This window comes from Dama dama, chromosome 21, assembly GCF_033118175.1.
Source record: "Dama dama isolate Ldn47 chromosome 21, ASM3311817v1, whole genome shotgun sequence".
Taxonomy (NCBI): Eukaryota; Metazoa; Chordata; class Mammalia; order Artiodactyla; family Cervidae; genus Dama; species Dama dama.
The window spans coordinates 43,128,177-43,145,278 of NC_083701.1; the positions used below are offsets into that span (position 1 = coordinate 43,128,177).

Genomic DNA, 17,102 nt, shown 5'->3' on the forward strand with positions numbered 1-17,102 from the left:
AATATGCTCATATGAATTAAGTGCTCAGGACAATGAAAAAAAATTTTTTTTAATTATTGTGGAACTTGTAGAAAAAATTTTTTTTTAAATTATTGTGCAACTTGTAGAATCCCAAGAATACCTCCTTGTTTCAGTCAGAGAACTGGAAACATTTAGGTGACACGCCAGGGACACTATTTCCATCAGTTGGGGATAAAGTGGAAGGTTCTAAATTTTGCAAAATGGCCATACCCTTTTTGTGTGGGCTGGTATGAGATGGTAAAATGCTCTTCAGTCAACAAATATTTATAGGTTCTCACCATGCCCAGGTGGCGCTAGTGGTAAAGAACCTGCCTGCCAGTGCTGGAGACATAGGAGACTAGGGTTCAATCCCTGGGTCGGGAAGATCCCCTGGAGGAGGGCACGACAATCCACTCCAGTATTCTTGCCTGGAGAATCCCATGAACAGAGGAGTCTGGCAGGCTACCGCCATGGGTTGCAAAGACTGAAATGACTGAGCATGCACGCATCCATGTCCTAGGCACTGTTGTAGATTGTGGGGATACAGCACTGAACAAGATAAAATCTCTGCCCTCATAGAGCATAGCTTCTGGTGGAGAGAGAGACAATAAGCACAAAAGAAGTAAGGGCATTTTAGTGATAAGGGCATGAAGAAACTAGAACAGGCTACCAGACCAAGGGTGATGGAAAGCATATTTGTTAAGGGTGGTGAGGGAAGGCCTATTGCATTGGCTACCTTTGATCTACAGGGCACTCTGGGGAAAGGGGAAGGCAAGGGCCAAGACCTCCCAGGTGCAGAGGCCAGTGGGGCTGGAAGATGCTGCAAGGGAGGCGGAAGGCAGGAGGATGGGAGGTGGTGGATTCAGGTCAAGCCTTGAAGCTGTGATGAAGAATTTCAGTTCCATTCTAAGTGCGAGGGAAGCCAGTGGAACATTTTAATAAAGTGAGACATCTGATTAGTGCTTTAGAAAGATCACTCTGGCTCCTTGGAGAATGAATTGGAGACAGCCCTGGACAGGGCTGAAGACTACTTAAGACGCTTTTGCACTAACTTAGTGGGGAAATGCACTGGTGATTTAGATGGGGGTGTGACAGTGTTGGGAAGAAGTGTTTGGATTCATATCCTATAGAGGCAGACTCTGGGACCTGCTGACAGATGGTCTACAGGACAGGAAATATGAAGACAAATCTTTAGATTAGACAGGGATGAATTAAGAGGAGTCAAGGATACATCCTAGGTTCTGGCCTGAGAGGATGAAGGGATATTGGTGCCATTTGCTGAAATAAAAAAACCGGTGACCTGGTCGGCTTACGGGAGGATGAGGACCAGGTTTGGACGTACTCCAGGGAGACTCCTTCTCTATCGTTCTTCTTTCTGCTAATGGCTTCTTTAACTCTAGAGTTGAGGGCACACCTGTTTCGTGCTTGGTCCTGTCCAATGGCAGCCCCTCCCGTTTCACAACACACCTGGGGTTTCTACAGCCTTCAATGTAGCAGAAGCCAGGACTCACTTCACATACCAGCGTGTGGCCCAGTTCTACGGGAGGATGAATACAACCTAACTCGTGAGCTTTCCTGGAGACTTTTAAGATCAAGACGATCATGTTTTGGCGTCTTATGTTAACCGGGGCTGAGGGTGGGGAAGTCAAAGGGAGAGACTGGCAGAGGGAGTCTGCCAGCATTTATTCAGTGCTTGCAAATGTGAAAGATGGGCCACTGGATTATTTATAATCTCTTTTAATATTCACCAAAAAGCCTGAAAAATAAGCAATATCTGCATTTTGTAGGTAAAATAATTTAGGCTTGGAGCAGGGAATTGGCTTATATGGACCCCAGAGTTAAAAGCAGCAGCAGTAATTTCCTAAGAACTTGTTAAGCTAAATACCTTCCCCCATGTTATCCAATTTAATCCTCATAATGACCCTGCATAAGCAATGCTATCACTTCCACTTGAGATGGAGAAGGTAAGGAAGTGGCTGAGGCCACGCAGTTAGCAAACAGTGGGACACTGTCTGTCTGACACTCAGGGATCTTGGTATTTGGTTCTGCATGGTGCTAATGCCCTGTTTTCTGCTGTCTTCTAACCTGCCTCATAAATGATGACAATAATGAGTGCCCTGGAAAACGTGATTTCAGCTCTCTTTCCCAATGGCTTCCATATTTTGTATTTATTTGTTTTATATCTTAACTTTTTAAGTTCTATTTGGGGATTTGTTTTATAAAGTATATAGCATACTTGGAGAGAGTACTATGTGGTATTACTTCTAAATTAATAAAATGGGCTACATGCCTATAATTTGTCTCCTGATTAGGTGTGATTTCAGGAGAGTGTAAAGAACTCTAAATTACAGTCTGCAAAAATTATGGCTGATTTCTCCCATATGTTGAGTATATTTGTGATATATGAGTCAATCCCAATAAGGAGAATCCACTTTCTCTGCCCCCTGTTTAATAGTAATGAGATACAACACAGATAACAACACTAGTAAGTTCTACTCAGCGTCAACCAGTGCCAAGCATTGTACTTGAAAATACAATACAAGGTAGTGGTTGTACAGCTAAGTTGAAGGCATTGCTTATGAGAGGTCCTGTGACTGACTGGCCAGAGGTCACAGCTTGTAAATGCCAGAGATAGTATTTGCCTCACATCAGATCAGTAACGGGCTTCCCCAGTGGCTCAGTGATAAAGAATTCGCCTGTAATGCAGGAGATGCAGGTTTGAACCCTGGGTCAGAAAAATCCTCTGGAGAAAGGAAATGGCAACCCACTCCAGTATTCTTGCCTGGAAAATCCCAATCCATGGGGTTGCAAAAGAGGCGGACATTACTGGGCAACTAAACAAAAACAAAAGCAGTAATGCAGATATGTCCTTCTGTAAATATGTTAGAGAAATTTCTTTTCTTTGTGATTTTCTATCTCTCAAATGGAAAAAAGGCCCCTGTCTTGGTTTTAATCTGTTCTAACAAACAATTTTGAATCCTCCATCAAAGTGTTTAAAAAAAAAAAAAACAAAAAAAACAGTTAACGAGCTAATAAGTACTATTTCAGGTCTGGAGATGATCTCTCTGACCTGAAGCCTCTTGGCATGGCCCTTGGATAGCAGATTGATTAGCTCCTACTTACTTGCATGGGGCCTATTATGGGCCAGATTTTGTGCAGTCCTACCTTCACATGTCGAAGCCCTAATTCTCATTGTGGCTGTATTTGGAGATGGAGCCTTTAAGGAAGTAATTAAAGATATGTGTTCTGTGTGTGCTAAGTTGCTTCAGTCCAACTCCTTGTGACCCTATGGACTGTAGCCCACCAGGCTCCTCTGTCCATGAGATTTTCCAGGCAAGATGCTGGACTGGGTTGCCAAGCCCTCCTCTAGGGGATCTTCCTGACCCAGGGATGGACCCTGCATCTCTTAGGTCTCCTACACTGGCAGACGAGTTCTTTACCACTAACACCACCCAATGAATTAAAAAAGGTGGGACCCTGATCCAATAGGATTAGTGTCCTTATAAGAAGGGACACCAAAGGGCTCTCTCTCTATTTCCTCACGTCCAAAAGAAAAGGCCATGTGGGGACATACTGAGAAGGTGGCCCCTGACAAGTCAGCAGGAGGGCCCTCACTGGGAATTGAGTCAGTTAGCACGTTGGTCTGAGATTTCTGGCCTCCAGAACTGTGAGAAAATAAATGTGGGTTGTTTAAGCCACCCAGTCTCCTATTACGGCAGACTAACACAGGGGCCAAGAGCTCTCAGCTTTCTGCCCTGAGAAGATAGCGAAAGAAAGGGAAATAATTAGAAGAAAAGAGGAATCACTGGGGAAAAACAGGTCAAGAAAGCTGTAATTAACCATGGTCTTCTCCCTACCTTATGCCCATAGCCTTGGGCTAGAAAAGACTGAATCTATAGTTAGTTTGTGAATATGCAGATCGACTTTCTCAGCTATACACCTCTGGGAAGAAGTCTTACCTAGGGAACTTATTAAAGCCCCCAGTTCGGGAAGTCCAGTGTAGGCAAATGAATAAATAAAATTCTGCAAACCTTGGGATTTCACAGAAGGAGATTATTTCTACTTTCTAGGAAGCATATGAAAGCATCTCCTCTTCAACACTAGGTCTCAAAGACAGGGGAGAAAAGGAAATCTTAAATGGGGTTGACAACTTCAGGGTACTTGCTTTTGAGTAAAACAAGAAATGCGTTCATTAAAGAGGATTGGCTACCCACTCCAGGATTCTTGCCTGGAGAATTTCATGGACAGAGGGCTACAGTCCATGGGGGTCAGAAAGAGTCAGACATGACTGAGTAACTAACACTTTCACTTTTAATAAAATGGCAACTGCCCTGTTCATCAGTTTGGATAAAGTTGAAGCCACCCCTAATACTAGTGCCTTATCATTTGAAACTTTTAGAGCTTTTGTCTGAAAACCCTATTACACAAATATAGGAGGTGGGGATTCATGTGTTCTCAGAGTCAGCCTGGCTCCCCATCTTCTAAGGGTGGGACTAGCACATGTGGAGAATTCAGGGATGGTTGTTGGCACCCAGTCAGTGGACATGTGAGAGTCCTAGGCTAGGAGGTGTGGTGTTGTGAGATCCAGCCCCCAGTGTAAGTGGGCAGACAGCAAGCAGCTACATTTTTACTTTTTTAAAAAAAGACATGCTTGAGAGTAGGATAACATAAACACTTTGAGTAGTAAACCTTCTGTCATCTTTCTAGAATAGAACAAAAGCCTTGGAAAAGGGCAGCATTCCCTACTCCCTTACCTTTATTTTTAAATAGTAATGGCAAGCTTGACTGCTAAAGTCATCTAAAATCAGATAGATTGGGAATTCTCTGGTGAAAGAATAAATTAGTAGCTCACATAGGATTTTAGTGGGAATCTACTTAACTCAGTTATTCTACATACTTTCTGTCAAAGCTCTAGTCCAGGATGTCCCTGGTAACCAACAGTGAAGTGAGGAACTCTGAAAAATCTAGGACCTTGAGAGGAGGGCCGAGATATCCATAGTATCCATAGAGAGAAGAGTCTTAAACTTTTCTTGTTGAGAAATCAACAAGAGGAGGGAACCTGACTGGTGTCCTGCTGTGTCCACCACTTAGGAGATTCAGGGGACTTAAAACTAGTGAAAAGCCACTTACAGTGACGTCACTTTATTTCAAAAGGAAATGATTTAATTAATAGAACAAAGGGGAAAATATTCCATTTGGGCTGATAAAAAAGGTAACTTGAAAGGAAATCTGAACTGCAATGTTCTGTCTACATGCTATACTTATTTTTTCATCAGATGAGCAATGTGGGGTATGTTCCTGAAAATTCAGCTCTCATCAAAGACAGGAGTGAACAGAATTCAGAAGAGCAGGTCTCTGTAATTCTATGTTTGGAGCTGCCTCTCTGGGTTAGAGGGGTAGTCTCAAATGTCATATTGAGAGCCACTCAGGTCTTTTTATGTCTGTCCAAAAAAAAAAAGTTGCCAAAAAGGCTGACACCCACCTCGGGGGAATTATTGTTCTTGCCAGAAGCAAAACTAATACCTCCACATCTAATCTCGTCTTTTTAAATGTTTGTAACAAGGTCATCCATCGTATTCTTGTTCTTTGAGAACAACCAGCAGTTCCCACTCTTCATGAAGCAGGCACCTTTCATAAGTACTCCAGATCCACAATACTGCTTAAACATCCAATTCTAGGAGTATTTTCTGGAAGCCACAGATTTTCAAATTGCAGCCAGCAGGATGCTTTTTTATTGTTGGCTATTCCTCTAAGGAATTTAATAAATATTCTTTGACAGAGCACAGCATAATTGATTGAGCCACTTTCATTTTTATCAGCTCCACAGGAGGCCTTAGTATTTGCTGGAAACCTCTGGGAGTTGCCAGCAGTTGCAATAAGAAGCTTTTGTGAGGTCCTTGGGGAAAGGGGTGGAGAGGAGAAAGTAAGGTTAATATCTATTATCATAAGCCACTTTCTGAACCTTATCAGGAGTTGTAAACCCCTGAGCATGAGCAATGTGGAGGTCTATGGATATTCTGTGATAATCTGTAAAAGACTCCATATCTTCTAAATGAATAGTTAAGAATCAAGTAAATTCATGGTGAGTTTTCAGACAGTAATTATTTAATATGTCAAATCAATTCTAAAATAATCCTTAAATCCGATGGCATATTTCAATACTCATTTATTTGCAAATTACCCATCAGCATGGATTATTTAGGCTTTGGAAGAAAAAAGTTGATTTCAATTTCTACTATCTGAACTTTCAAACAATAATTTCAAAGTCAAATTGTATATAGTTGAAAGAAAAATTGAAAGTGTTAGTCTCTCAGTCGTGTCTGACTCTTTGTGACCCCTTGGACTGTAGTTCACCAGGCTCCTCTGTCCATGGAATTCTCCAGGCAAGAATACTGGAGTGAGTAGCCATTCTCTTCTCCAGGGGATCTTTCCGGCCAAGAGATTGAACCCAGGCAGACTGTAGGCAGATTCTTCACCATCTGAGCCACCAGAAAGCTCATAATAATATATGCCATTTACCTGTAGAGTCTCTTTCTTTTATCTTTGGGGTCTGAGTTCAACTATTAATTTTATAAAATCTTTAGGAAACATACAAATACACCATCCATACAAAAAAATCTTGATATATTTCCAACAAGTTGTTTATCAACAGATGAAACTGTCTTTTAGTTTCTAAAATTCCAGTCAAAACACCTTTTCACAGAGAAGTTGGGCTAGTCTGGACCACAAGATAGCTTGCTAAGTTTACAAATGTCACTTAAAAAAAAAATTATTCTGGCATTCCAATTTTTGTCTTTTCCTTGCATGTTTCTATCATTTGTTCTCTAAATGTATGCTTGGCTCTGACCAGATTTCTGGCTTTTTGCTTTTCTACTTACTGGAATGCCTGTGAAGGTAACTGGAGGAGACTGCCAAGAAATGCTGAAGCTGCTGCCATTGGGGGTGAACTTGGCTGCTCCTGGAATGGTCACAGGGGGCGTGGCCTGTCAAATAGAAAACAGAGAAAGTTGTTTTGAAAGAATATTTCTCCTTGGAGTCCTCAGCTGTCATTACCAAAATAAGGCTTCGGAAATAATTTCAGCTTTATTAATGAAAAAAATTATAATAGGAAGAGATTAAACACAGTTAAAGAAAGTAGCTAGAGGTAACCTTTTATACATCTAAGCAATCTAAGGTATAGAAGGAGAAAGTTTTTGGCTGCTGATTTCTGAATAGAAATTTGATTATATATACACATACCTATCTTAGGACATCTGTGAGATACAATTCCTTGTTATCAAGTTGGGAGATCAGCTTTTTATAAGTGATGGTAGGTTGTCAATTACATTTTGGGAAGGTAATTTGGCAATACATGTCAAAATTCTTAGTGTTCTGTACACTAGCTATTCCACTTCTAGAATTTATTCTAAAGAAATGGACACAAGGATGTTCATTGCAGAGGTACGTATTATATGTTTTTTAAAAAACTGGAAACACATAGGGAAGATGATGCTGAAGAATACTCATTGGCATGGTAAAATGTTCATGAGATCTCAAGTGGAAACAGCGAAGTACAGTGGAAACAGTACTGTAATAGATTCTGCTTTTAAAAATGCGCACAAAAATAAATAAATAAATAAAAATGCGCACAAAGAACAGTCCTGAAGGACCTACCAAAAATATGAACCAAGGGGCTTTCTTGTTGTTGGGACTTGGGATGGATTTTCTTTCTTTGCTCATGTTTTTAATATCTTTATGTTGAACACTTATATCTATAAACAGAAAAATCCCAATGCTGTGAATCTATAGTTTGAAAAGGCACTTCTAGATCCCTTAGTGTAATGTTCCAACTCTCATTATATACATAAGAAAAATAATTTAAGTTGGTTCAAGCCCATGATTTTGGACCTAAATGCAATACTGACAAACGAGAACTAAGGGATGAATTACTCTTTTTGAATAGAAGAGTCAGGAATGAAAGTTGCTGCATCAACTAATTTAATAATCAGCACTATTCCATTGCTCTTGAGTTGAAGTCTACTTAATAAATGGCTGAATGTCTCCTCTACAAGTTTAGTTTTTCTACTTTTATAAATATATTTGCTAGTGGCAGTGGTTTTGTAACTGGCACCATTGGAAAATATTTTGGCAATACATAGCTGTTCATGCTCTATCCTAAGACTCAATAATTTCTCTTCTGGAAATTCAATGGGGAAAAAAAAAAAAACTACTGGCACGGAAGTGTCCTCAGTAGCCTTATTGATGATAATTAAAAAGTAGATACCTAACATAAGAGAAAGAAACAACTTGGTGTTTTGATTTAATTGAATTCAGTCATATATTCAGTTCTACAGAGAGTGTTTATAAACAAGAGTGGAAGAATACAAATTACAAATATGTACAGGAGAGTTTTCTTTTAAAAAGTTACATAAAGTAGTTGAAAATTATGGGAAAACTTTTCATTTGAGCGTATTGAAATTTTATTAAATCGACACTTAAAAGAGTTCAGAATTGCTGGGAGGGCGGGGAAGGAGTTTTCGCTATGTCCTGTATTTGCAGGATTTGTCTCTAAGGCCTTAACAGACTTTAGAGTGAGGCAGAATCACCTGGAGGGTTTGTTAAACACAGACAGCTCGGCCTCACCCCTCGCTTCTGGTCTGCAGGTCTAGTAATGTAAATTTCTAACAAGTTCCCAGGTGACGCTGACACTGTTGATCTGCTGAACACTGACAACCATGGCTCCAGCCTGAGAGAGTTAGTTACCAATTCAGAGAGGCAGGGCACAAAGTCCTGGATCTGCAGTACAGGATGAGGCTGTCATTGTGCCAACGCTTTTCAAAGTTCATCTTTTCATTTATTTAATTTTTTTATCTAACAAGTACTCACATCATGTACCAGGCACCCTCCTGATAGTGTTACAATATTAAGGATTTTAATCCTCATAACAACTTCTCAGGGATCAGATCTTCAGTCAGTACTGGGAAGTTCAAGAACACCCTAGGGTCCAATCTGCATGAGATTCTGGCTTTAAAAGGAGAAAAAAGGCGAACTCTGCTACTGGGCTCTCCTGGATGCTGTTTTCCCACTGAGCTATCCTTTACTCACCTTGGAATAGGAAATGGCAACTCACTCCAGTATTCTTGCCTGGGGAATCCCATGGATAGAAGAGCCTGATGAGCTACAGTCTATGGGGTTACAAAGAGTCAGACACAATAGTAACAACCCTTAACTCACAGGTCAGAATGCTACTGCTTCTGGTTAGGAGTAAAGTGATACTCTCACGACCCCTGGCCAGTCACCTGGTAAGCGTGGTCAGTATGCACGAGGTAGAGGGTGGTGGGAGCAGAGCGGCTCAAGGGCGTCATCAGTTTTGTCTCAGTTTTGGCACAAGGAGTTTCTGTTCGGCTGGAATCTGGGATGGGAAAAGTAGGAGGCGAAGCCAGGGATTGGGAAGGCGAAACTGGGGCCAGACTGCTCAGACCGTCTGCCACGGAGTCCGTGTTGAGCTTGATCTCAGTGTAGTAAAAGTCTTCTTCTCCATCACTGTAGTCAGACTCCCCAACACGCCTAATGCAAAAGAGAGCAAAGCAATCCTACTCACCCACACTGCTTTCTTGCCTTGAGATCTCGTACATGCTGTTCCTTCTGTCTGGAATGCTTGTCCTCTGTCCTGTCTGCTTGGCAAACTTCTACTTATCCTGCAACTGTCCACTTCCGGGGAAGCCTTCCTTGATATCTTAAAGCAATTGACTCAACTAATCAACCAATCAATTATTCAAAAAAAAAATTTACTGAGAGTCTACTATGTCCAGGCACTTTTTTAGGAACCCAGTATTAGAGTGAACAAAACAGATTCTGCCCTGATGGGACATACAGTTTAGTGGGAGAGGCAGACAAGAAACTTGTAACAGAACACATCAAAAATAAATAATAATATCCCTAGGAATAAACCTGCCTAAGGAGGTAAAAGACCTGCACTTGGAAAACTATCTGACACTGATGAAAGAAATTGAAGACAACACAAACAGATGGAAAAATACACCATGTTCTTGGATTAGAAGAATTAATATTGTTAAAATGACCATGCTCTCCAAGGCAATCTACAGAGTCAATGCAATTCCTATTAAAATACTAACGACATTTTTCACTGAACTAGAACAAATAATTTAAAAAGTTGTCTGAAAACACGAAAGACTCCAAATAGCTAAAGCAATCTTGAGAAAGGACAGAGCTGGAAGAATCATTTCCCTTGACTTCTGACTATCCTGTAAAATCACAGTGAATGAAACAGTATAGGACTGGCATAAAGGGGATTCCCAGTGGCTCAGTGGGTAAAGAATCCACCTGCAATGAAGGTGATACAGGAGCCACAGGTTTGATTCCTGAGTCAGGAAGATCCCCTGGATGAGGGCATGGCAATCCACTCCAGCATTTAGTTTTAGTTTGGAAAATCCCATGGACAGAGGAGCGTGGCAGGCTACAGTCCATAGGGTCTCAAAGAGTCAGACATGACTGAAGTGACTGAGCATGCATCCACTGGCATAAGAACAGATACATAGATCACTGGGACAGAACAGAGAGCCCAGAAATAGACTTACACACTTACGGCCCATTAATCTATGACAAAGGAGGCGAGAATATACAATGGAGAAAAGGTAGTCTCTTCTACATATGTTGCTGGGAAAACTGGACAGCCACATGTAAATGAATGAAATGAGAACATTCTTTAACACCATATACAAAAATAAACTAAAAATGGATTAAAGAGCTAAACGTAAGACATTACACCACAAAATTGCTAAAAGAAAACATAGGCAGGGCACTCTTTGACATCTATTGTAGCAATATTTTTTTTTTTCGAGTCTGTCTCCTAAAGCAAAGAAAATAAAAGCAAAAATAAGGAAATGGGACCTAATTAAACTTAAAAACTTTTGCACAGCAAAGGAAGCTATCAACAAAGTGAAAAGACAAACAACTGAATGGGAGAAAATATTTTCAAATGACATGACTGATAAGGGGTTAATATTCAAGACATATAAATAGCTCATTAACTTAACATTAAAAAAAAACAATTCTATTTAAAAAATGAGCAGAACTAAATAGACTTTTTCCCAAAGAGGACATGAAGGTGGCCAAGAGGCACATGAAAAGATGCTCTACATCACTAATTATCAGGGAAATGGAAATCAAACCAATAATACCAACAATGAAGCGTTACCTTACACCTGTCAGAATGACTATCATCAAAAAGAACACAACAAATGTTGGTGAGCATGTGGAGAAAAGACAACTCTCATACACTGTTGGTGGGAAGGTAAATTGGTGCAGTCACTGTGGAAAATAGTACGGAGGTTTCTCAAAAAATTAAAAATAGAACTACCATATGACCTAGCAATTCCACTCCTGGGTATATATCTGAATAAAATAAAAAAAAATAAACCCACCAGAAACATTAATTCGAAAAGACACATGCACTCCAATGTTCATAGCAGTATTATCTATAATTGCCAAGATATGGAAGCAACCTAAGTGTCAATGAACATACGAATAGATGAACATGTTATACACACACACACTGGTGGCTCAGATAGTAAAGAATTTGCCCACAATGCAGGAGACCTGACTTTGATCCCTGGGTTGGGAAGATCCCTTGGAGAAGGAAACAGCAACCCACTCTAGTATTCTTGCCTGGAGAATTCCATGGACAAAGAAGCCTGGCAGGTTACAGTCCATGGTGTTGTAAACAGTCTGACACGATTGAGCTACTAACACACACACACACACACACACACACACACACACACACACACACTCATACTACTCAGGCATAAAGAATGAAATTTTGCCATTGTGACAACATGAATGGACTTTGAGGGTATTATGCCAATGAGATAAGTCAGACAAAGACAAATACTATGATATTACTTATATGTGGAATCTAAAAAATACAACAGACTAGTGAATATGACAAAAAAGAAGCAGATATAGAGAACAAACCAATAGTTAAGGAGGGGGAAGGGAAGAACAGGGGTAGAGAATTAAGAGGTATAAACTATTATGGATAAAATAAACTACAAGGATGTGTGTATGCATGTGAAAATTGCGCAGTTGTGTCCAACTCTTTGCAACCCCATGGCCTATAGCCTGCCGGGCTCCTCTGTCCACGGAATTCTCCAGGCAAGAATACTGGAGTGGGTAGCAATTCCGTTCTCCAGGGGATCTTTTCAACCCAGGGATCAAACCCAGGTCTCCCACATTACAGGCGAATTCTTTACCATCTGAACCACCAGCGAAGCCCAAGAATACTGGAGTGGGTAGCCTATCCCTTCTCCAGCAGATCTTCCCAACCCAGGAATAGAACTGTGGTCTCCTGCATTGCAGGTGGATTACCAGCTAGGCTAAAGGATGTATTATTGTAAAACACAGGGTGTATAGCCAATATTTTACAGTAAATATAAATGGACTATAATCATAAAAAATTGTGAATTACCATACAGTACATGTGCATCTTATATAATACTATTCATCAACCATAAGTCAATTAAAAAAAAAAGTAAACCCATAAAGAAACAGATATTTAATACATTGCTGCTAAGTCACTTCAGTCGTGTCTGACTCTGTGCGACCCCATAGACAGCAGCCCACCAGGCTCCCCCATCCCTGGGATTCTCCAGGCAAGAACACTGGAGTGGGTTGCCATTTCCTTCTCCAATGCATGAAAGTGAAAAGTGAAAGTGAAGTCGCTCAGTCATGTCTGACTCTTAGTGACCTCATGGACCACAGCCTACCAGGCTCCTCCATCCATGGGATTTTCCAGGCAAGAGTACTGGAGTGGGGTGCCATTGCCTTCTCCATTTAATACATTAGGTAGAGATAAATCCCAGAAAGAAAAATTAAGCAGCATTAAAAGCATCCTTAATCAGGGAAAGTGATGGGGGACATTATTTTAAATAGAGTATTCATAGGAAGACTCTCTGAGGAGATGACATTTGAGCAGAGGTCTCAATGAGGTGAGGGGAAAACCCTTGTGGGAACTATGGGAGAAGAATGCACAGAACCTTGGGGCGGGCTGGCTTGTTGTTTTCTGAGAAGGACCGAGAGGTAGGTGGCTGGTGCTCAGGGTGCCAGGCAATGAGTGATGGGAGAAGAATAGGAAGGAAGGCGGAGACGCAATGGCACAGGGCTGTCAGCCCTGGGGAAAAACTTGGTATTTTGTTCTGAATATGATGGAAGCCTCTGGGGATTTTGAAGAATCTAGGTTACTTGTTATTTTTGTTTTTTAAAATTGAAGTATAGTAAGTACAGTTAATTTACAATGTTGTGTTAGTTTCAGGTATACAGCAAAGTGCCACATGCGTGCGCGCGTGTGTGTGTGTGTGTGCGCGCGCGCGTGCGTGCGTGCATGTGTGTGCGCGCGCGTGTGCATGTGTGTGTGTGTGTGTGTGTGTGTGTGCGCGTGTGTGTGTGTATTCTTTCCCAGGTTTGTTTCCATTGTGGGTTACCACAGGATATTGAGGATAGTTCCCTGCACTATACAGTAAGTCCTTGTGGTTTGTCTGTTTTATACATGGTAGTGTGTATCTGTTAATCCCAAGCTCCTAATTTATCTCTCTCCACTCCACCCCTTCCTCTTCTATGCCATTTGAGAACCATAAATTTGTTCTCTAATGCCATCTAATGCCATTTGCAACATGGCTGGAACTAGGTATTATCACATTAAGTAAAGTAAGATAGAGAAAGACAAATATATTCTACCACTTTTATATGGAATCTAAAAATAATGATACCAATGAATTTACCTACAAAACAGAAACAGACATGTTACTTTTAAAGGGCTCACCCTGGCCATTGTCCGGAGAGAGAACAGAGGGCAGGAGGGCGAGAGGAACAGGAGCCAGTGAGCAGGCTGTGGAGCGGCTGGCAGCGGCTGGGCGAGGGGTCGGGGCGCAAGTGGGCTGAGCTCTCAAACTGGGGACTTCGTTTGAGTGACAGGCATCAAGAGTTAGCATCAGTTAAATCCTCTGAGCTCCTTTTGAAGAAGCGGAAGTGAAAGTCGCTCAGCGTGTCTGCTTCTTTGCAATCCCCTGGAATTCTCCAGGTGGTCGCAATGAAGTGGTTGGATGTTCCCTTCTCCAGGGGATCTTCCCAACCCAGGGATCGAACCCAGGTCTCCCACATGGTAGGCAGATTCTTTACCGGCTGAGCCACCAGGGAAGCCCAAGAATACTGGAGTGGGTAGCCATTCCCTTCTCCAGGGCATCTTCCCAACCCAGGGATCGAACCCAGGTCTCCTGCATTGTAGGCAGATTCTTAACCATCTGAGCCACCAGGGACTTACTCTGAAGTGTGTTCATTTCAATTCACTTTATTTATTTAATGATTTGGTACATTTCTGTAATTTTTTTAAACTTCTGTTGCCTCCCTAAGACAGATTCTTTAGGGCTGTGTCTTGTTCATTTTTGTTTAACAGATACCACATGTTTCAGTGCATCTGGCACACAGTAGGTGCCTGTTAAATGCTGAACGAATGAAAGAAAGAAGCCGATGCTATAGCACAGTGATTACCAACATGAATTCTGGGGTTACATTGGCCACGTTCAAATCCTGACACCTCCCAGCTGCCTTCTGGCAGCCCGTGCCCTTATATACAGTAGGACAGCAGAGCTGGCCTTCCGGGTCCACCGGGAGCCTGCTGAACACAGTGCTTAGAGGTGGAGTGCGCTCACGTGTAATAAGCACTAAATGTTTATTAAATAAAAATAAGGCTGAAGCTAGAAAGACTCAGTGTTTACTACCACCAGGAAAGTATCTTCTGGTGCTTCCACAGGTTCTTCTGAGACACAGAAAATTGTGCTTTTCCACAGTAAGTTTTGTGTAAAAGAAAATAACTGTCCAGTGAGTGTGTGTGTGTGTGTGTGTGTGTAGGCGGGGGCTCAGTCATGTCCAACTCTTTGCAATCCCATGAACTGTAGCCTATCAGGCTCCTTTGTCCATGGGATTTTCCAGGCAGGAACACTGGAGTGGGTTGCCATGCCCTCCTCCAGGAGATCTTCCCAACCTAGGGATGGAAGCGGCGTCTCTTGCGTCTCCTGCATTGGTAGGTGGATTTTACCACTGCACCACCTGGGAAGCCTGTTAAATAACTAACATTTGTTGGATTTGAGGATTTCTAGGGAAATGATGCACATTCTTGTACCCGGTTTTATGGCATGGGATCTGTAAATCTTCCTTTCCTGGGGCATCTCCAAGTTTCATGACCATATCTGGCAGCAGCAGGGCACTGACTCAGAATAAAGTTTTTTTCCCACTGACAATCCCCGTACAGAACCTAAAATACAAATCTCCCTTTCTCCTGGGCCTTTCTGTTCAGCCAGATCAGCGGCTTCTCCCGGCCTGGCTCCGTATCCCCTGAGCTCTCTGGCTGAGGCGTCTAGGGAGGTGTCTGCTCCGTATCAGGTCAGGCAGGGCTTGGCTCTCCTACAAGCAAAGCATCAAAGACCCCAGAGAGTGGGCCGAAGAATGTGCATCTGTTCTATTCCTGTCCCCACTTCCTCTCCAGGAAAGGGTGAGGCGAGTCGCTACCGCCTGCCGAGTGCTACTAATAGACACGCAGGCCTGGGGAAAATGGTGTGTCCTACACGGGGGTAAATCAGGATCAGCCCCTGGTGTGTAAGAACGGAGTGAGAATTCAGAGAAAAACAGTGTACTTCTTATGCTGGCGTGGTGTGCACTGCAGCTCTATCAGACACAAGATAAGTATTTTGGGGCTTGGGGTATGCTCCCTTCTTCTTCACAAGCAATCAACACTCATTAAAAACTGCCCCATCCTCCTATAGCCTCCCAGGCTCATTCCTGGGCCGTGGCTGGCAGAGATGGGGATTCTAACTCATCAAGGCCATGTGAAACATGCAGAGTAAAAAGGGAATCCCAGGGAAGCAAATACAGCACCTACTGTACTTGAATTTCACCCACCAGGAGAGCATCCTGGAAGCTCAAAAGAAAATCATGTGATGCCACTCACAGTCTATAAACACATAGATAGGGTATGTGTTTCTGTGTGGTGCTGAATAGGATTTGACTTTTTGGGCCGATGGACTTTAAAACAAAGACCCCCAGCGCCTGATTCTAGCTTCAGGAAGCTCTTTCTAAACGTTCAAATAACTGAGATATTTACATTGTGAGCTGTCCTGATGGTGAGAGGTGAGGGGAGACGCTGAGGGGTTTCCTTCCCTGAAGGAGTGGGTTCTGTGTGGGGTTTCTTGGAGGGTGAGGTGGACCCTCTGGCTCGTGGAGCAGAAGCCCTGCTTTGCTGGGCCACGACCACAGTGCTTGGTGATTTTTCACATGCCATCCTCTAGAAGGGTCTGGCTATGTGCCCGGCATTCCCAGCCTATGGGTGAGGGAGCTGGATTCCTGCTTCTTTCCAGCCATGGCAGGAGCCCATCCACAGGAATCAGCAAAATCACCTTGGAAAAAATCACCTTATTGTTTTCTTTTTCTACCACTTTTTACGGATGATGCCTTCCCTAGGTTTATCCTTGGTTGGGCAAAGTGATTGTAGTGCTTATTTCTCAGCAGTCATAGCAAGGAGACCCAACCAGTCCATCTTAAAGGAAATCAACCCTGAATATTCATTGGAAGGACTGATGCTGAAGCTGAGGCTACAATTCTTTGGCCACCTGATGCGGAGAGCCAATTCATTGAAGAAGACCCTGATGCTGCGAAATATCAAAGGCAAGAGGAGAAGGGGGTGACAGAGGACGAGATGGTTGGATGGCATCACTGACTCAATGGACATGAGTTTGAGCCAACTCAGGGAGATTGTGAAGGACAGGGAAGCCTGGTATTCTGCAGTCCACGGGGCTGCAAAGAGACACGACTTAGCGACTGAACAACAACAACAACAACAACATCTTTTCGAAAAGATCCTTCTGTGTCCAGGCATTTGGGGGGCTCGGTCATGTGTTTGGATTTGCCTTGTGCACAGTTTATCACTTACAGCTTCTCAAGATCCCTTCCCAGTCCCACATCCCCATACAAGAAAGACCCACAGGCCAAAGAACAAGAGGCTGTACCATCACAGCCCTTCTGGAGTGGCCCCTAATCCCTGCTGCCCAAAATTT

General features: G+C 42.5%; 1 protein-coding gene across 2 annotated transcripts in view; it reads right to left on the reverse strand.

Moving 5' to 3' along the window:
• The window catches only part of ZNF704 (zinc finger protein 704), a 247,315-nt gene that overhangs the window by 16,941 nt on the left and 213,272 nt on the right, over window positions 1-17,102 (reverse strand). For both annotated transcript variants that reach the window (XR_009689561.1, XM_061123549.1), the window contains exons 6-7: window positions 9,279-9,546; window positions 6,879-6,983 (exon numbers count right to left, since the gene is read on the reverse strand). Coding sequence is in view for 1 of the 2 variants with exons in the window: in XM_061123549.1 (XP_060979532.1) it covers window positions 6,879-6,983; window positions 9,279-9,546 (373 nt within the window). In the remaining variant the exon portion in view is untranslated. The remainder of the gene's footprint in view (window positions 1-6,878; window positions 6,984-9,278; window positions 9,547-17,102) is intronic.